The following is a 21,705-nucleotide window of genomic DNA, read 5'->3' on the forward strand; positions in this document are numbered from 1 at the left end:
TCCCTCAGGTGCAAGGCATTTCCTTAGTAATTGGCGAGGAGAGAATGGATAATAAGCTGTACAAATGATGTGTGGCTCCTGCTCTTTCCATCCATGTAGACTTATACTGAAAATATACTCTATACAGTATATATGTGATCGCCAGAATGACCTATTCACTACATGTCCTTGTCTCTGAAAATAAATATGATGGTCAAATTAACCAGTCTGGTCGCATGTTTCCTCTGCAATAATTATTTCATTATTTCATTTCGACGTGTTCTCATTTGAATGACTCTCCTGTATTACCAATAATAAATTACATTGGGAATATGTAGATTGAAATGCAAGCATGGCTGAAATAATGGGAAATGTATTATCATGTCAATTATGCTTTATGTCCATTTCTGGTGGAAATACAGTAGGGACTGATGACTAATATCTTAACTACATGATGTCATGTTTTTAGCAAACTGCAGTCCCGAGCATCGGTCTCCAGTGGCTTGATTACTAGTGACATCTAGTGGCTGACAGAGACATTGTCCTCATAGTGAGACAAAGAAACAGCCTGAAACACCCAAGTAACTCCAGGGCATACATACTGTAGTTGTCCCATACCAAATCAACTCATATAACCCCTATGCCCCCTATACACTAGTGTAGATCTGAGAGTAGTGGATAGGTGTACACAATATAGCAACAATTCCAACTGGCTAGTGGTGCTATTACTATGTTATATCTATTTATAAACTGTGTGGGTCAAGCCCTGAATGCTGATTGGCTGACAGCTGTGGTATAGCTGACTGTATACCACTGGTATGACAAAACATTTTTATTTACTGCTCTAATTACGTTGGTAACCAGTTTATAATAGCAATGGGGGGGTTTGTGATCTACGGCCAATATACCACGGCTAAAGGCTGTGTCCAGGCACTCTGCATAAGAACAGCCCTTGGCCGTGGTATATTGACCATATACCACACCTCCTCTGGACTTATTGCTTAAAGGGGGTAGGGGCTAATAGCAGTTGAGTCATTATCCCAAGTCAAGCCCATAGACCCTGAGAGAAGGAGATAGGGCCGAGCAATATAGCTTGTCATTTAAGGTGGCACCATTACCATATTGGTTACATATTACGTCAAATAGTTCCTCTCTAGGTTTCTACCTAGGTTCTGGTCCACCGTGCTTCTACACCCTCTACATCTGTTTGGGGTTTTAGGCTGGATTTCTGTATAGCACTTTGTGACATCGGCTGATGTAGAAAGGGCTTTATAAATACAATTTGATTTGATATAGCTAAAGAAGTAAACTACAGGGGTCAATTTGGGATAGAGCGATAGAATACTCAGTAGACGACAACATTTGGAGGGTTGCAGATAGAATTCAAACTTCTAAAGGATTTGAATTGCTCCATGGCATTGTACATGAATAGTATCTGACTAGTGTCTGACTGTGATATGTGGTTGTCCCACCTAATTATCTTGAAGCACTAACTGTAAATTGCTCTGGATGAGAGCGTCTGCTGAATGACTCAACTATACAAATGTAATGACTAGTGAGTGACCCCCCCCCCCCCCCCCCATAGAAACTGATGTTGGATGTTGTTCTTGTTTTCTATAAATCATTATCTCTCTCAGAGGAGTACGACATAATGCTAACATCCTGTCCTGTGATATCATCTAGTAGGTCATAACCCCCCCCCACATTCTGAACACATTCCAAACTGACCATGAAATTTCTCAGTTAATACTGGAATGGGGAATTTCCTGTCTGTCATTTTTAGAAATTATTTAACTCAACACTAGCAGCCACAAGGTGGCGATATATAATTCAAGATAAACGGTAGTGCTGTTGTGTGATCATCCATTGAATGACACAGAACCAAAATATTTAGGTTGAAAGAAAACATACACAGGGACACCATTTCATTACAAATCTGTAAAAACGAGTTTTAATGGCAAAATACATGAAAATGACAAATATGGAAACTGCCTCCTTTATAAAAACGACCTGTTACTACTGTGTTTATGACAATAAATATAGACTGCACCATGTACAGCAGATGATCAAAACAAGATACATGTATGACTATCCAATGAGTGCAGTAAGCTTTTCTACCACGAATGCGTATTATTATTCCAATATTTTGTCTCAACAAGATAGTAGAAAATAAGATATTATTCTGACCCTGATTCTTCAAAACAAACAGATAACATATTTTTTTTAAAGAACAATCTTTACAGATGGAATCCGCAGTGGGGAAAAGGCGCCACTGTCGTGGCTTTGGTTTTGTTGACGAAGCAGAGCGGCGAGCGGCGCACCGCGTGGTAAAAGAACATGCGGTACATATTCCACCGTTCTAGCGCGCGTCCAACGATGTACCGAGTGAAGAGGAAAGAAAGTGTACATTGTTTGCAGTGACTTCTTTATTGTTGTAATATCGCAAACGGACGTGGCTGTTTCACCATTAAGGATTCCAACTTAACATGAAACAAAAAATAATCACAGTCATTAACAATGACATTTCAAGCCACAATCTTTACAGAAATTGCACTTCAAAATACTGGTCAGGGTGAGTAGATTTATAGTACCTTTCTATTTGATCGTACCTGGGTAGGATCTTAATTTGGCCACTCTTTTTGTTGATGAGAATTTTCCAGCACCATAGGAAATGCAGATGAACTTTGTGATTTACATGAATTCACTGAAAACCCACACTAATACACGGTTATATTAATGGAATTGCACTTTTCTCATAGCCTATTTTTGACCAGCTAATAGCCTAACCACAGATCAAGCAACATTTTGGTCTAAACGTTCAAATCCTGGTGCTGGAGGATTATTTATCTGAGACAATATAGGTCAAATTAAGATCCTACACCTGTAAATCATACAGTATTAACACCGCCAGGGTAGTATAATGTATTAGAGTTATCAAAGGTGTCAATGAGGGAAGAGTTGAACTTAATCAAATCTTTATCATCTACATTTCATTCCAGCTCTCACAGAGGATAGTACAGAATTGCATCAATAATAAATTAACATCAATGACATCAAACAAAAGAAGAGTGTAAAAAAAGATTGCAAAACTTATACTGCATATTCAACATACAGTTGAAGTCGGATGTTTACATACACTTAGGTTGGAGTTATTACAACTCGTTTTTCAACCACTCCACAAATTTCTTGTTAACAAACTATAGTTGTGGCAAGTCGGTTAGGACATCTACTTTGTGCATGACACAAGTCATTTTTCAAACAAATATTTACAGAAATTATTTCACTTATATTTCACTGTATCACAATTCCAGTGGGTCAGAAGTTTACATACACTAAGTTGACTGTGCCTGTAAACAGCTTGGGAAATTCCAGAAAATTATGTCATGGCTTTAGAAGCTTCTGATAGGCTAATTGACATCATTTGCGTCAATTGGAGGTGTACCTGTGGATGTAAAAAAAATGTACATCTCCACAAGTCTGGTTCATCATTGGGAGCAATGTTCAAAGCCTGAAGGTACCACATTCATCTGTATAAACAATAGTACGCAAGTATAAACACCATGGGACCACGCAGCCATCATACCGCTCAGGAAGGAAACACGTTCTGTCTCCTAGAGATGAACATGCTTTGGTGCGAAAAGTGCAAATCAATCCCAGAACAACAGCAAAGGACCTTGTGAAGATGCTGGAGCAAACAGGTACAAAAGGATCTATATCGAACAGTAAAACGAGTCCTATATCGACATAACCTGAAAGGCCACTCAGCAAGGAAGGGTGAGTGCTCCAAAACCGCCATTAAAAAAGCCAGACTACGGTTTGCAACTGCACATGGGGACAAAGATTGTACTTTTTGGAGAAATGTCCTCTGGTCTGATGAAACAAAAATAGAACTGTTTGGCCATAATGACCATTGTTATGTTTGGAGGAAAAGGGGGAGGCTTGCAAGACGAACAACACCATCCCAACCGTGAAGCACGGGGGTGGCAGCATCATGTTGTGGGGTGCTTTGCTGCAGGAGGGAGTGGTGCACTAAACAAAATAGATGGCATCATGAGGCAGGACAATTATGTGGATATATTGAAGCAACATCTGAAGACATCAGTCAAGAAGTTAAAGCTTGGTCGCTAATGGGTCTTCCAAATGGACCCCAAACATACTTCCAAAGTTGTGGCAAAATGGCTTAAGGACAACAAAGTCAAGGTATTGGAGTGGCCATCACAAAGCACTGACCTCAATCCCATAGAAAATTTGTGGGCAGAACTGAAAAAGCGTGTGCGAGCATAGAGGCCTACAAACCTGACTCAGTTACACCAGCTCTGTCAGGAGGAATGGGCCAAATTCACACCAACTTATTGTGGGAAGCTTGTGGAAGGCTACCTGAAACGTTTGACCCAAGTTAACCAATTTAAAGGCAATGCTACCAAATACTAATTGAATGTATGTAAACTTCTGACCCACTGGGAATGTGATAAAAAAAATAAAAGCTGAAAGAAATCATTATCTCTACTACTTTTCTGACATTTCACATTCTTAAAATAAAATGGTGATCCTAACTGACCTAAGACAGGGAATTTTTACTAGCATTAAATGTCAGGAATTGTGAAAACTGAGTTTTAATGTATTTGGCTAAGGTGTATGTAGACTTTCGACTTTAACTGTATCTATATATCATTCATATAATTACATAATATAATTACACATTATAGTCAGAAGTCGTACGCTCCTGAGTGCTCTACTTGGATTCTTTCCGTCTTCTTCAGTCTCAAAACCAGAACTACTTCTAGCTCTGAGACCATGTCTGTGTCTGATATGGCACTGTATCCCCTATGTAGGAAAAGCGCTGCCAAATCAGATGTACCCAAGACAAGTCTGTTGCACTGTTCCCTAAAGGTGCTCCTTCCTATCAGAGTTTAGTCTGGAAAGAAGATGGCATCTTTTGGCCTTGTTTAGTCACTGGAAAAAGACTCCCTCCTCTAACGTGTGTATCTGTATCTCTTTCTGTGTGTGTGGTTCCCTTGGACAAAGTGCTCGTTTGGGCACCTGGACTGTGTGAGCTGCCTCCTAGCTCTGTCCCAGTGAACAGTAGTTTAGTTTCTTCCCTTTGACTCAAACTCCCATGATTCTCAGGTCTCATGGAGCACACCTGTAAATGGGCCGTACCTGCCTTGTCTGGGAGAGGTCCTGAAAGTCTGCCCTCGGCCTCTCCCTCTCCTACCCTGTTGTCCTGGTATCTGGTGTGCATGCTTGTGCTAGGCCCAGCCGCCTCTTTCAGAGGGTTTTGATGGTTCTTCAGCGATGAAGGCCTACTAAGTGGCCCTTCTTCCAGTCCAGCTCCCCTGGTCCTGGAGTGGTCCATCTCTGCTGGGGTAGGGGTGTTCTGGGCTGCCATGGACCGGTCCATCTTTGCCGGGGTAGGGGTGTTCTGTGATGCCACAGGGCTATTCACCAGGCTGTAGTGACGACTGGTCCTGGGCTGTACCATGTGGATCCCCCCAATGGGGATCATCAGGTTGGGGGTCCTGGCTAGCTGCTGAGAGTGGAGAGGCAGGTGGCTGAGGACACCAACGTGGCCCCCTCGGGATGGTCTAGTCCTGGGGGACAGGAGAGGGAGACGCACCTCATCGTCCTCCTGAACAGAGTAGCTCTTCAGCTTGGTAGGGATGAGGGGAAGGAAGGGTGTAAAGGTTACAACCACAACGCAACCAAACCACAATGTCAACACGACTTGTGAAGAAACATACCATGTTTATATCAGGTGAGTTGACTGAGACATTGAAACACATTTAGAGGCTGATGGCACAGTCCTTGTGGTTACAATCTCAGACATCTAATGATAGGTGTGTGACTCGTTTTTTTCACAGACTGCTCAGAACAAACACATTTGTGTCTATTTGGGAACCATCTTGCATTATTTTCAGGTTTTGTGTTGTTGGTTCGGTTTGAATCATATAAATGTAGAGTTTTACCCTTCCTTCCTTTTCCTATAAAAGGTATGACTTTAAAATAACCCTGAATGTACCACCCTACATATCTATATTTGTTTTGGATGTTTATTTTACTTGTATTTGGCTGTTTATCCCTCACAGGAACTGCTTTGTGTGTAGAAAAGGGTTTATTTCATCTCTGAACCCAACCGGCTAACCAAACAGAGACAGATCACGTCGCAGGTGAGTGAGCAGCACTGTGGTTATCAAACCAATCCATCCCCACGTTATAGATGTTAAATTCAATTATGCAACAAAAATACAAGAGAGCCGAGCAGTCTTCCACAGGTCAGACACAAAGTGTGTCTGTGTTGTGTTCTAGGGGTGACAGAGTGAGACTGTGAAATACTCACCAGCCTTGCCTTGGAGCTTGTAGCCGTAGCAGATCTGTCCCTGTGGGGATTTGAAGATGGGTCTCTGGGCAGACAGGCTCTGTGTTGAGCAGGGATGGTGGCCTGAGGGGAAGGGGAGCTGGGGGACTTGGGCCTGACAGGCGAGAGGCCTCTTAGGGGGGACGGATGTCTCTCTAGGGAGGGGGAGACATGACAACCTAGCAGGGACAGAGAGGAGGGTGGGGAGGGGTGGGAGGGGGCAGTGGACAGGTTATGCCTAGGAAACAGGGATGAGAGAGGTGGAGGGGAGGGATGGCAGGAGACAGGGGAGAGGTAACGCTTGGGGGAAGGGCATCGGAGAGGGGCCAGGTCCGCTCTAGGGGATAGGGAGTGAGCAGGACAAAGCTGATTGGTTAGGGATAGGGATGGAGACAGGGCTGGAGTTGGTGATGGACAGTGCAATGGGGAGTGGTGACCACAGGGGTCCAGGTGCCTCCTCCGAGAGAATAGAGCTCTCTTCTTGCTGGGGGAACCAGCAGGGTAACAGAGGCTTGGCTCCTGGGGATTCAGCCTCTGAGGCTGGCTGGGCTGGCTTGACCCAGATGGTCTGGGCCTGTCCTGGTCTGGTGTGGTTCTGTTCTGGTCTGGGGGTTTGGGTGGCTTCAAGTGGCTTGTTGAGGTGGTGGAAGGGTCTTCATGGGACCAGGACTCCTCTTCACCATCATCATCATCTTCATCATCATACTCGTTGTCATCGTCGTCTGCTTCAGTTTCGCTGATGTCCTGTCCTGTCTCTGGCCAGACTGAGCAGTCTGGGGGGGTCATTGTAAGAATTAGGCAACATAACCAAGTATTATTGGATATTCTTTATGTAGACACAGCAATATAACATCGTCTGACCTTCTTCTGCCTCAGAACCAGTCATTGGCCCATCATGGCACTTCTTACCATGGGCCTTGGACTTCATGTGTTTGGTGAGGTTCCCTGGAACAACAGAGAACCATTACAAGATGTCCCTAACCACACACTGGATGAACAGAGATGTCAACTCTGAGCAGGTCAACGGTACACTTTTCCTTCAAAATCTATTTTAAAAGAGAGGCCTTGTCCCAATAAGGCAGCCATTTCAGTACCCATCCACCTATCCATACCCACTAGAGAGTCACAGTCCTGTGACTATCTGTAACCTCAGTAAGGCAGCAGTCCTGTGACTATCTGTAACCACAACAAGGCAGCAGTCCTGTGACTATCTGTAACCACAACAAGGCAGCAGTCCTGTGACTATCTGTAACCTCAGTAAGGCAGCAGTCCTGTGACTATCTGTAACCTCAGTAAGGCAGCAGTCCTGTGACTATCTGTAACCTCAGTAAGGCAGCAGTCCTGTGACTATCTGTAACCTCAGTAAGGCAGCAGTCCTGTGACTATCTGTAACCACAACAAGGCAGCAGTCCTGTGACTATCTGTAACCTCAGTAAGGCAGCAGTCCTGTGATTATCTGTAACCTCAGTAAGGCAGCAGTCCTGTGACTATCTGTAACCTCAGTAAGGCAGCAGTCCTGTGACTATCTGTAACCTCAGTAAGGCAGCAGTCCTGTGACTATCTGTAACCACAACAAGGCAGCAGTCCTGTGACTATCTGTAACCTCAGTAAGGCAGCAGTCCTGTGACTATCTGTAACCTCAGTAAGGCAGCAGTCCTGTGACTATCTGTAACCTCAGTAAGGCAGCAGTCCTGTGACTATCTGTAACCTCAGTAAGGCAGCAGTCCTGTGACTATCTGTAACCTCAGTAAGGCAGCAGTCCTGTGACTATCTGTAACCTCAGTAAGGCAGCAGTCCTGTGGCTATCTGTAACCACAACAAGGCAGCAGTCCTGTGACTATCTGTAACCACAACAAGGCAGCAGTCCTGTGACTATCTGTAACCTCAGTAAGGCAGCAGTCCTGTGACTATCTGTAACCACAACAAGGCAGCAGTCCTGTGACTATCTGTAACCACAACAAGACAGCAGTCCTGTGACTATCTGTAACCACAACAAGGCAGCAGTCCTGTGACTATCTGTAACCACAACAAGGTAGCAGTCCTGTGACTATCTGTAACCACAACAAGGCAGCAGTCCTGTGACTATCTGTAACCACAACAAGGCAGCAGTCCTGTGACTATCTGTAACCACAACAAGGCAGCAGTCCTGTGACTATCTGTAACCACAACAAGGCAGCAGTCCTGTGACTATCTGTAACCACAACAAGGCAGCAGTCCTGTGACTATCTGTAACCACAACAAGGCAGCAGTCCTGTGACTATCTGTAACCACAACAAGACAGCAGTCCTGTGACTATCTGTAACCACAACAAGGCAGAAGTCATGTGACTATCTGTAACCACAACAAGGCAGCAGTCCTGTGACTATCTGTAACCACAACAAGGCAGCAGTCCTGTGACTATCTGTAACCACAACAAGGCAGCAGTCCTGTGACTATCTGTAACCACAACAAGGCAGCAGTCCTGTGACTATCTGTAACCACAACAAGACAGCAGCCCTGTGACTATCTGTAACCACAACAAGGCAGCAGTCCTGTGACTATCTGTAACCACAACAAGGCAGCAGTCCTGTGACTATCTGTAACCACAACAAGGCAGCAGTCCTGTGACTATCTGTAACCACAACAAGGCAGCAGTCCTGTGACTATCTGTAACCACAACAAGGCAGCAGTCCTGTGACTATCTGTAACCACAACAAGGCAGCAGTCCTGTCCATCCATAGCTCACCTTTGGTTTTGAAGGCGAAGTTGCAGTGCTTGCAGACGTAGGGTCGTGAGTCGGTGTGCAGGCGGATGTGTTTACGCAGCATACTAGGCTTCTTACAGCGGATGCCACACTCCTCACACACATATCTGCCCCTGCCTCGACCCCGCACGTACACGTACTCCTCACTCGACCTGTAGCTGACGGACAAGAGAGAGAGAGAGAGAATTTTAGTTATATTTTAGTGTTTTATTATGTACAGGTAATGCTACCACCATAAACCTTGTGAATTGATGCTAGTGTTCTTTCAATAACATCTAGGAATGGAGAGGAACCTGAGTGAACAGAGTACCCAAAGTTTAGATATTTGGATCTGAATCCCGGGTCAAATTTTCAGTGGTGAGTTCATTTCCACCCCTGATGAAAACCACAGTCCATATGGCTGCAATAAAAGCATTGGTTCTATATACTGTATATAGCACCTGCACGCTGCTCTAATGTTTCTATTTATTGCTGTATCTGTTTGGCACACACCCTTCTTACACAGTGAACACACACTCTGGCAGTTGGTTAGGGGGTCCACCCCTGTGTGTGTGTGTGTGTGTGTGTGTGTGTGTGTGTGTGTGTGTGTGTGTGTGTGTGTGTGTGTGTGTGTGTGTGTTTTGTGTGTGTGCGTGTGTGCGTGCGTGCGTGCGTGCGTGTGCGTGCGCATGCGTGTGTGTGCTTTTGGGGTGGAGGGTGTTCTGGTTTGGGGTTATAAAAGCCCCTCTGTTTGAAACTGAAGTGGGTGCCCTGCAGTGGGACTCTAACCCTCATCACCACCCTCTCACACCACCACCACCACCCAGCCCCAGTCCAAACACAGAGAGCCTGCAACATCAGCTGGGGTTTGGAACAGCCAGCCAATAAAAACACACCAGAGAGGGAGGAAACCCTGGGCTCAGACCAGCTGCTCCAAATAAACAGAAAACAAAAACGTCTTTCTATGAATGTGATCGGTAATTACAATGGTAGCTAACATGCTTCATTTTCTCAACTTAATCACTGTTTGGTGCCTTAAAAGCAATGTTTTGACTAAATGAATGCGACAGGTGTTGCGATGTCCTTACAGGGGTTCAATGTAGAGCTTTCATGAAACCATATCATTGTTGCATTGTGACATAGGCTGTTTTGGTGAATAAGAATTTGTTCTTAACTGACTTGCCTAGTTAAATAAAGGTTAAATAAAACAACTTTAAAAATGGAGCAGGCCTTTTCTTAAAAGCTCCTTAAATACCAGCCCCCCATATCACGCTTGGACAGCCTAAGATACAAATGCAAGTTGGTGGCATTGAAAGTTGGCAGTCTTGGCCATTTACATAGGCTTAGATTAGGCAGGCCTGACTAAGAGTAGCCAAAACAACTGGCTAGGTAGTGCTCTGTTTCTGCCGTTATGGGCAGGCTAGCTGTGTGCAGTGGCATAAAGTACTTAAGTAAAAAAAATACTTTAAGTACAATTTAAGTCGTTTTTGGGGATATCTATTCTTTACTATTATTATTTTTTGACTACTTTTACTTCACTACATTCCTAAAGACAATAATGTGCTTTTACTCCATTCATTTTCCCTGGCACTGTTTCAGCCATTATGGGCAGGCTAGCTGTGTGCAGTGGCGTAAAATACTTAAGTAAAACTACTTTAAAGTACTACTTATGTAGTTTTTTGGGATATATGTACTTTACTTTACTATAAAAATGTTTTGACTACTTTTACTTTACTACATTCCTAAAAATAAAATAAACTTTTTACTCCATACATTGTCCCTGGCACCCAAAAATACTTGTTACATTTTGAATGCTTAGCAAGGAAAGGAAAATGGTCCAATTCACACCTATCAAGAGAACATCCCTCGTCACCCCTACTGCCTCTGATCATGAGGACTCATTAAACACAAATGCTTCGTTTGTAAATTATGTCTGAGTGTTGGAGTGTGCCCCTGGCTATCCGTAAATTCAAACAACAAGAAAATGGTGCTGCCTGGTTTGCTTAAATAAAATTGAAATTATTTATGCTTTTCCTTTTTTATGCTTAAGTATATTTTGGCAATTACATTTACTTTTGATACTTAAACATATTTAAAACAATATACTTTTAGACTTTTACTCAAGTAGTATTTTACTGGGTGACTTTCACTTTTACTTGAGTCATTTTCTATTAAGGCATCTTTACTTTTACTCAAGTATGACAATTGGGTATGTTTTCCACCACTGGCTGTGTGGAGAAGGTACCACTCTGTTTCAGCTGTTATGGACCGCCTAGCTGTGTGGAGGAGAACGTACCACTCTGTTTCAGCTGTTATGGACTGCCTAGCTGTGTGGTGAAGGCACCACTCTGTTTCAGCTGTTATGGACCACCTAGCTGTGTGGTGAAGGCACCACTCTGTTTCAGCTGTTATGGACTGCCTAGCTGTGTGGTGAAGGCACCACTCTGTTTCAGCTGTTATGGACTGCCTAGCTGTGTGGAGAAGGTACCACTCTGTTTCAGCTGTTATGGACCGCCTAGCTGTGTGGAGGTGAACGTACCACTCTGTTTCAGCTGTTATGGACCGCCTAGCTGTGTGGAGGAGAACGTACCACTCTGTTTCAGCTGTTATGGACCGCCTAGCTGTGTGGAGAAGGTACCACTCTGTTTCAGCTGTTATGGACCGCCTAGCTGTGTGGAGGAGAACGTACCACTCTGTTTCAGCTGTTATGGACCGCCTAGCTGTGTGGAGGAGAACGTACCACTCTGTTTCAGCTGTTATGGACTGCCTAGCTGTGTGGAGAAGGTACCACTCTGTTTCAGCTGTTATGGACCGCCTAGCTGTGTGGAGGAGAACGTACCACTCTGTTTCAGCTGTTATGGACCGCCTAGCTGTGTGGAGAAGGTACCACTCTGTTTCAGCTGTTATGGACCGCCTAGCTGTGTGGAGGAGAACGTACCACTCTGTTTCAGCCGTTATGGGCATCTGTTTGAATTATGTTTGAATCTTTTATGATGTAATGTGATTCAAATAAAGTATTTCATATGTGTGTGAGTGTGTGTGTGTCGATGCATGTGTGTGTACATGCCCACTGACAAAAAATCCCACATGCCGAACTGATATACAGCATGTAGGCATATTGATGGCCACCAACCCACGCAATTCATAGCTTACTCTGACACCCATTCACAGATCCTGCCCCTAGCTTTATCTTCAGAGAGACAGCCTACACTAAATCTTCCCTCACTCAGCCTTCACTCCCCCGAAATGTAGCCATACTGAAAGGTCATTGTTTGACTTCCTCTTGTTCACTGCTTTGTCTTATCATCCAGCACACACACAACGGCCCGAACAGATGGAATTGGCGGACTCAGAGCTCCACACAGCACAGCAGGGAAGAGAGATGAGTCATTCCCAGCTAGCACATTGGGCTTATTGGAAGTTGTGGGAATGTATGTTTTTGGTTTCACATTGGTTGTGGGAACAAAGCAATACATTTCCTGACTGGTAAAACTGAACCATTTTTAAAAGTTCTGAGAACAGAAGTGGACATTTAGCCTATTCTTAGAATGTTTTACTCTGTTTCCTTGAAAGATTTCCTGGGAGTTTTTATTAACGCTCTGAGAATGGAAATTACAGGTTATTTTGAGTTTTTTGAATAACTTCCTGAATGTGTGGCCAATTAGTGGGTGGGGCCAACACACCTGAACACACGTAACAAGTTAGAGGCTAGAGAGCGTTTTGTTGATGTTGAGAACGGACTGTATACCTTTTTAAATAACATTAATAGAACATTCTCTGAATGTTACAAAAGTTTTCTTGTGGTTTTTAAAGAAGGTTTTCTTAACGTTCTGAGCAGGGGCGTCATTCACCCATTATTTAAAAGGGGGCGTGAAGTACATGAGGATGGAGGGGAGGTGGTCTGGTGGACGGCTCCGTAATTGTACATTTTTCAAACACCTTTACAGACATTTCCTGCAATCTAGAGGCATAATCATTATGCCTTATTCTAGGTCACAAATGTCTATTTTTCTGTATAGGTTATCTAAGCATACCTCTTGACAATTTTAGTATTTTCTTGCTAGCAGGGATGCCAGTTAATGGCCCTGCTACACAATAACCATCGGGCGTCTGGCATTGCCGTCAGCCATCGAGGAAATGCTTCCTATAAAATCAATAAAAGCTGCTATACTGCATCCAATTCTCTAAGTCTCAATTCTCGGAGGCTCAATTCTCGAAGGCTCAATTCTCGAAGGCTCAATTCTCGAAGTCTCAATTCTCGAAGTCTCAATTCTCGGAGGCTCAATTCTCGAAGGCTCAATTCTCGAAGGCTCAATTCTCGAAGGCTCAATTCTCGAAGGCTGACGCATGCGTTCATTCCATCTTGTGAATTGAAATCATGAGAAATACAGTTTATTTTGGTTGCACATGGCCTCGACTATACACCGCTGGTTATTGCACTAAGATGTGTGAAGAAGCTACTAGCTAGCAGAAACTCTAGCTAACTAGCTATATTGAGTAGGTTCACAATGTAAACAAAAGCAACTTGTGTAATTAGAGGATCATTTAGTACAAGCACTAGCAACAATTGAATGAGTACTTGTGAAAAACTTGACCAAAGCTATTGTACTTACGCATAAATAATGAATATGGTAAGGTAGGGGACAATAGAATAAAGACGCGCTTCCCCTCTGCTCCTCACAGTTCCCAAAACAACATGTAGCAAGTAGAACGTTTCATTGACACAACGCTGATGGCAACGCAACGCTTATAGTGGAGCTGAGGTGTAAGATAGTTAGACAAGCTACTCTTACTTGATTGACAGCCTGAAATGGCTTGGTAGCTAGTTATGAGTTTGGGAGATTGGGAACCTATTTAGCTGACTAGTTAAAGCCAACTTCATAAAATTGCTAGGTGGCTGTGTTACAGTTTTATTTATTAATCAAGAAGGAATCAATAGGCGACATATCTTGAAGAGGTGGGGGGTACTCTTTGCCTGGTCCAGTCAGTGTGCCCCCTCTGCAAAATGCAGCTGACAGATCTTTTTTATAAATTATTATGATAAAACGTGGGCTTAAAAGTGAAGACCCTGTAGGTCTAAGCCCTTAGATCGCAATATCTACTAAGCAAATTTTTTGAATTGTTTTAGGATGGTCATAAAATGGATCATTTCGCTATTTGATTTGTAATTTTAGAACCCCTGTTGATATATTAGTGAGCTCTAACAGTTCGGTCCGGACAGTTGCTTTTGTGAGAAGACATCTTTGAAATTAGGATGTCTGCATCAGAGAGGTCAGACGACTGCCGTAAAGCTTGCGGATCTCGTAGAGCAAAACAAACGACACTGTCGAGTGCATGAGAGTCTCCTCTTTCATCTCCTTAGTTTGTAGCTCTTAACGGTTTGGGTTCTACAGACGATTTGGTGACGATTTTCTTGTCCGGATCCTCTCAACTGTAGAAAAACACAGCTTTTAAAAGCCCCATGTTATGAAGTATGCAGAAACCTTATATCGGCAGAAAGAGGAGATTGAGTTGCAGCCACTGTAAGTCTCTAGCATAAACACACAGGTAGATATTCAAAATGACATCACGATGTGACGCACGGGTGCGTCAATCGACTCTAAGGGGTTTTAATTTAACATCTGAAAAAATGATAAAGAGGACAATGCTGACGGGGCACTTGCCCTTGTGCCCCCTATGGGAAGCTCTTCTGAGACGTTTAAATAACACTCTTAGAATGTTCTCTGAACAGTTTACTGGTAGTTTCCCACAGAAGAACATTGTTTCTTAACGTTCTCTGAACTATTTAAGAACATTCCCAATGTCAAACCAGTAGGAAACCGTTCCTAGAACATTACCAAGATTGAAATTGAATGTAACCATGTTTGAATGTTTAGGAAACATTCTGTTCAATTAATGAAATACCAAGAAAAATAAAGACATTTTTTTTGTCAAGTTCCTTAAATGTGCTGAGAATGTTCCAAAGCCAAGCAACTATTCTGCACTATTCCCAGAAGGTCATGGGAAGGTTGTATGCAAAATAATGATTGGACAAACAAACACACTCTCACCAAGCTCAAAGAAACATATGGTTCTCAGAACGTTATGTGCTAGCTGGGTTGTGACTGATTAGAAGAAGGCTGTGAACCTGAGTCACGACAACAGGTTCCCAGCGGTACTCAGAGAGATGCAGAGGAACACACAGATGGCACCTCAGTAGCACATTCACAGATATGATGGAGGAGACCAAGTGTTCTCAGGAGTTTCAGTTATGTCTGCTTCATAACAGTGTGATTCGATCTAGCTGTGTGGATTACTGTAAATGAAGACAGATGAATCAGAGCGCTCTCGGGCTCTCTCTCTCTCTCTCTCTCTCTCCTATCTGACACATCCTACATAAGTCCCATCACTAGAGAAGCAGAGTTAGTATCAAACACCTTCCACTCTCTCCTCTGAAAATAGTGCCCCTGTTGTTCTCTGTCTACAAATAGATACACATAAACCCAGATGCACAGAGAAATCATGTAAATAGACTCAAGGTTCTCATTCATTCAATCAATCACCATCTAAAATGGGAATGAAATCAGGAATGAAATTGGCCACTATTTCCCTCTACAGCTGAATGACCAGAACCATTGACTGTGTTGGGTGTAACTGAGCTTCTACACAGGGTACAGTAGAGGAAGCTGGGTAGTTGTTGGTCATTTCCTGGCAAGGGCCACTCAACAGACGGGCTCTGTTGGTGTAGTCAGACAGACAACCCATAGCCCCTCATGTCCTGCAGAGGGGAACGACAACATTTCACAGCTCTCCATACACAACACAGAGACCCAATACCCTCACTGTCTATGACTTGTAGCTTACAGTAGCATGCCTTGTACCGTATAGAGCAAAACCTGTAAGGCTGAGTGTCGTTTCTCATGTCTCTATGAATGTAAAGCCAATAATGCTTTGCATCGTTAAATGTTTAAGTGTTATTTCAAAAGTAAAATGTAATCAGTCCTAGCCTACTCACCCTCCCTCACAGATCCAGATTCGAGTTGGAGGTTCTCTACATTTGCTGGTTGACTGGGTCTCTGATTCTTTTTCCTCCTCTTCCTTCTCTTCCTCCTCCTCTCGTTCTTTCTTTAGCTCCTTGTCCTCTGCGGACTGCTCTTGCTCTGTTGTCTCGACACGGTGGCTGTCGCCGGGCAGAGTGGCATGTACCTACACTCGAGAGAGACATGCAGGGCAAATTCACCAACCCTGCTCCAGCAAGATCAGGCCAAGGAGACAGGGATGGGGGGGGATTCATCATAACTTATGTGTTTCAGCACTTATCTAAATTATACTGTGGCATTACAATCTACAATATAGGCCTACATGCTTGAAATGAGAAATAAGGCCAAACTGTATTGTGTGTATTGGGTCATATACAAAATAAAGTAAAAAACTACAGCACATAGTACAGTATGGGACAAGGCTAAATAAATACATACAGTACTGCAAATTTCACATTGACCATTATATGAGGAGGCCTCCAGTAAAGTCTCTTTACCTCAGAATGGCATGGCGTCTTCATGCCGGTGGGCTCTGGTGGGGTCTCTGCCGGGGTGGATGACATGGGAGACATGGTGTAGATGGTGGGGCAGACCCTCTGCTTGCAGTCCAACAGGGACAGGGCTGTCTTGCTGGAGAGGCCTGGAGGGTTGGGGTCATACTCGCTGGTAGACCAAGAGGAGTACACTGAGGGCTGGTGGTCAGTCGAGGTGGAGGTGGAGGGGTTTGGCTTGATGTAGTTCAGATAACACCAGCTGTGAGAGGTGGTGGACTGGAGGGTCGGATATGAAGGTCTTTCTGGACTTATTGGAGTACACACCCTCGGTAAACATGTTGGAATCTCAACCTTTTCTTCTTTTGTGGATGTTTCCACGATTATGTTTCCTACACAACTCTCCTCTTCTTCCTCCTCCTTCACTCGCTTCTGCTGCTGTTTGGACTCAGGGCTGAAATCGACACTGTTTGAAGGGGACAACAATCGCTTGTTGCTCCCTGAGCCCGGAGATCTACAGCCCTCATCAGACCACAACTGGCTGCCTGAAGGCAGAGGCAAAGCCAAGTGGTTGCCTGGAGGCAGAGCCAACTGGCTGACTGGTAGCAGAGTCCCAGACAACATCTTGCTACTTACAGGCAGAGACATGACCAGGTGACTGTTATGTTCAGGCATTGGGGAATTTCTATGGCCACTGTTTAACCCAGAACACACAGGTTCCTGGGACCTAGATGTTGTGGTTTGGGACAGAGTGGTGTATATGGCACTGGCTAGGGTGTTGGTGTCTGCCTGTAGCCGGACTACTGCTACTGCTGGTGATATAGAGGGCCGGAGTAACTCTGGGCTACGTGAGATGTTAGGGTGAGGGTGGAGGATCTGCGGACGATGTGTTACAAACTCTGAAGGTCCATCATGACTGTGAATTGGGACTGGTATCTCCAGCTTCAGGCCTGTGGACATTGGAAGGTAGTGGGCCCTAGCTATCCCTAATGGGCACTGGGTGGAGAGGGAGTGGGGAGGGTAGACGGGACGGGGTTGGGGTTGGGCAGGATGGATGTAGGTGTGGACAGGACGGAGGGAGATAATTAGAGGTTTCCCTGAACAGAGAGGTGATGGGTCTACCCTCTGGAGGCGGTCAGGAGATTCTACAGAGTTCTTTGACGGTAGGACTTCAGAGCAATGTCCAGTCAAATGAATACTTTGACCCAGTTTCCATTGTGAGGGGGGCTCTTGGCAAAGAGTTTGTACAGGGTTACATGATGTGGGTTCTCCTGACAGAGGGGAACCAGCAGTCGCACTAAGGTGTCGAGGACCTGGGCTTAGTTTGGAAGAAGTGCTGGGACTGACAGGGTCAGGACTGGGGCTACAGTGAGAAGGATTGTTCACCTTTAGTGCTGTGTGTTTGGCAGAAATGGAGGAACTGGGGTTCCGCTTTAGTTCTGCAGGTTTGGCAGGCTGCTCCTCCTCTGGGTCCTTGACCGCAGTGTGTCTCATGAGGAGACATTTGCGTCTGTCACTCCAGCCGGCCGCGGAGCGCTCAGGGGACAAACTGCTGTAGTCAAAGGACTTGCTTCGCATCTCCAACATCGCCATCAGGACAGACTGCTGCTGTGGGTCGTGAGGTGCTTGCTCTGAGACCGACCGCCGCATCTCCCTTTTGTGAAGATGCAGCCCTGGGACGGTCAACATGTTAGGGGCCCTAGACCTCCTCAATGGTGTCCCAGCCAGGGTCTCCATGTCTCCAGGTCTGGTGGACTCCTCGAAGGATGCAGAGCGGCTAGAGGCGTGGGATGCACAGCTGTCCTGGCTGGGGCTGCGAGGCAGGGAGATGGAGTCAAAGCTGGATATGGACTCCCCTGAAGACTGGGCGGCCTCGGCCAGACGAATACGTTTCTTCTTCGGGGGCAGCTTCTCGATGGGGACCCCAGACAGGGTGAGGCTCCTCTGTGGCCACTGGAACTCTTCTGTCCTCTCAGTCTGTTTAGGCATTATGGATGTCGTTTCTGACTGTGTCTGAACAGACTCAATAACATTGGTGTTGTAATCCTCAGTGATGAATATCTCCGGGACTTGAACATTGTGTTGCCGCACCAGTTTGCGAGGTGTTGGTTTGGACGAGTGTTCCTGCAGTTGTTTCTGAGTCACATCCTCATGAGATTGAAAACTAAAATGCGCCTCCTCTTTACCTTGACTGTCTGTAAACAAAGGGTCCTGTTTCTCAAATGAACTAGTATGCTGAATCACTGAGAAACATTTTGATGTGTCTCCACGCTCCTGCTCTACCCATGGCCATGAGTTTCTATTGCATGCTACACTTTTTCTGTCTCTGCCTTGCACCGACGTGGAGAAGGTGGGTATGGATAAAGACACAGGAGAGGATGGATCATCAGATTCAAAACTCTCCTCTTTCCTTCTCTTGCGCATTGCCAAAGCCCCTGGTTTGCTAATCGGATAGTGTATCAACTGTGAACGGTCCAGCTGGCATATTGTTGTACCAAGACTCTCTTGGGGAAGTCGTGCTATACAAAGACTTCTCTTGTGTGCCTTATAACCTTCCCAGTTCTTACATCCAACGCCACAGGTCTCACACTCGTACGGCTCTGGTTGACATTGCTTGTGATCAGGAGGCACGGTGGACATATTGTGATTGTAGAGTGTGTTGGAGCTACTGTGTAAACTATGTTCCTCTTTAGTCAATTCAGCCCTGGGTTGTAGTTCGATAGCAGGCTGGCGTCGTAGCATCCCAGTGCGGCGAGACTGTGTTTCAGACCGTTCATCGAAAGATTGGCTAAGGCGGAAGTTTCGTGGGAAGACGTCAGAGGAGGCATCAGTTGAACTAGCAGCAGAGGGCATAGAGAGGCTTCTCAGAAGAGGAGCCATGGAAGTGGGTGACAGGCCTGCCGTTGAATCCACGTGTAGTGACTGGTGATGATGGAACTTCTCACACGGAACTCCCATAGTGATGGAACCACTGCTCTTAAATCCTGGGTCTCCAGGGTTTTTGGTGCTGTGGTGGACTACCGGTGTCTCTTTCAGAGATAGAGTAACCTTAGAGCAAGACTCATTGCTACTTCTCCTAGGCAGAGAGAACCTCCTGGGCTTAACGCTGTCTATCTTACTTGTGTCCACCACAGCCTCGTTGATGGTGATGAGGTTGGTGATGTGGTCAATGACCTGCTTCTTGGGCACTGTGAACGGGCTGCTCTTCTCCTGCTGTCCCTGGCTTCCAGAAGGCTGCTGGTCCTGATGCCGGGACATCCTCTGGAGGTGGCCCAGGCGGCCATATTTCCCCATGATGATCTCTGCGTAGCTTTTGGCACTTGTTGCATTGGGTGGGATGTCCTGCGATTGCTCAGTGCTCTCAGAGCGAGAGAAATAGCCAGACTCTGTGCTGCCTCTGCTCCCTATACTCGCCATACCCAACGAGGAACTGATCGAGTCAGACGAGCCTAGAGGGCCACGTTTCCCTCGGCTCAAACGCAGGGCCAGCCTCTTCTTGACGGCGTATGAGTTGTCCATCCCACTGGACTGCTCTTTAGACCTCTCTGTGTCTTCAAGCATCTTCTCATTGGCTACACTGCCATGTCTCTCCAAGATAGAGGAGGCAGCAGACGATGGCTGTCTGGTTTCATCTTCTGACACGGGCATAGGTTCTTCTAAAGCCCTGGGCTCTCCAGAGGCGAGGCCGGCCTTCACCCTGTGGGTATGGGACTTCCGGTGCTTGTAGAGGTTGCTCTTGGTCTTGAAAGAAAATCCGCAGGGAGCACAGGGGTAGGGCCTCTCTCCAGTGTGGGATCGGATGTGTTTCTGCAGGACGCTGGGCTTGGCACAGGCACGGCCGCAGTAAGAACACACATATTTCCCAGGTTTTCCAGGCTTATGCTCCCGTTTCTGCTTCAGGGTGCCCTCCTGGTTCTCCTCTGTGACAGGAGCCTCTGTAGATTGGGTGGAGGTGGTTGATAAGGAGGGAGTTGCCGGGGTCCCCCCAGACGGTGTCCGTGACACTCTAGTCTGTGTTGCCTCTGCCGTTGCATGCTTACCCTCTTCCAACAGTGGGGTGTCTGAATCAACACTTTGCCTCTGATGTCGGAGACGCTTGCGCTCCCTCTTATTAGGCAGTTTGTGGTGTTGTTGATGTTGAGGGCCTCCTTGTTTGGAGCGAGTCTGTTGTGTCTGCAGTTGATTGTTCTGGGAGGAGGGAGATTTGGGAGGCTCAGGGTCTGCGAGAGGCAGAGCAGACTCTTCTGGCTGAGGCTGGTCATGACCACTGGACTGCTCCCCAGTCGGCAAGTGGCTGCAGCTGTGCAACGCCTCCATAAAACGGAACAAAAACCTCAGGTAGACACCTGGGATCCCTCCGCCCGGGGCAGGCTACGCAGGTCTAGCCTGTTCATTCAACGGACTCTGGGATTGATGTATGATGAGTATTTTGTTCCTTAGTTATATCTGTCTTGTACTGGAGTTAAGGCTGTCTGTACTCATACTTAGTACTTACTAGGGTCAAGCCATTCATTCAACGGATCCTGGGAAACAACTGTGAATTGTCATGCGGTAATGAGGAAGTCCTTTTCCATCCTGAGCCAAAGGAGCTTCCCATCTTGGAGCTCTGTTGGCTCCCAGAGTCAACAACTCTGCCCTCTGAGTCTCTGAGCCAGTCCCCTCAGATAGTCCCTGTTGTCCGGTGTTCAGATACTGGGTTGAATCCGTCCTTGTGTCAGGTCTTCAGATCCAGTGTTCAGGACTTTTTGTTGGATGTCTGTGTCCTCACTCAAGAGGACCTGAAAGAAGAAAACAGAAAAGATTAGGTGACTGACAGACAGACAGACAGACAGACAGACAGACAGACAGACAGACAGACAGACAGACAGACAGACAGACAGACAGACAGACAGACAGACAGACAGACAGACAGACAGACAGACCCACCTGAGGGGTAGTCTCTATATCTCCTTCTTTCTCTTTTTCACACACACAGTGTGCGCACACATGGACACACACACCAAATGAAATGACATCATGAAGACAGATGGCAGAAACAGTCTCTCTCCGCCCACTATGATCTAAAAACATTACTGTCAAAGGGAGGGAACCAAACAGCTAAAAAGCAAGGTTTTAATCACTTATTTCATCCAGATGGAT

At 45.6% G+C, this 21,705-nt stretch overlaps 1 protein-coding gene across 1 annotated transcript; it reads right to left on the reverse strand.

Annotated features, from left to right (window-relative positions):
• Positions 1-1,902: 1,902 nt before the first annotated feature.
• LOC115128541 (transcription factor HIVEP3-like) lies at positions 1,903-21,378 on the reverse strand. Its single transcript, XM_065017793.1, has 6 exons — positions 16,573-21,378; positions 16,051-16,241; positions 9,060-9,235; positions 7,196-7,279; positions 6,317-7,107; positions 1,903-5,629 (listed from the first exon to the last, which is right to left on the reverse strand). Exons 1-6 carry the CDS (start codon positions 20,881-20,883, stop codon positions 4,883-4,885), a joined length of 6,300 nt encoding a protein of 2,099 aa, XP_064873865.1. The 5' UTR covers positions 20,884-21,378; the 3' UTR covers positions 1,903-4,882.
• Positions 21,379-21,705: the final 327 nt, after the last annotated feature.

The sequence above is a fragment of the Oncorhynchus nerka genome, linkage group LG4 (assembly GCF_034236695.1).
Source record: "Oncorhynchus nerka isolate Pitt River linkage group LG4, Oner_Uvic_2.0, whole genome shotgun sequence".
Classification (NCBI taxonomy): domain Eukaryota; kingdom Metazoa; phylum Chordata; class Actinopteri; order Salmoniformes; family Salmonidae; genus Oncorhynchus; species Oncorhynchus nerka.

What these genes read in the sequence shown, in the direction of transcription:
- LOC115128541 (XM_065017793.1), bottom strand. Translation starts at nt 20,883, where the DNA reads ATGGAGGCGTTGCACAGCTGCAGCCACTTGCCGACTGGGGAGCAGTCC. An exon ending in AGACGCCATGCCATTCTGAG is followed by an intron (nt 16,242 to 16,572) that starts GTAAAGAGACTT and finishes TCTCGAGTGTAG; the next exon opens with GTACATGCCACTCTGCCCGG. An exon ending in CAAGCTCCAAGGCAAGGCTG is followed by an intron (nt 5,630 to 6,316) that starts GTGAGTATTTCA and finishes ATCCCTACCAAG; the next exon opens with CTGAAGAGCTACTCTGTTCA.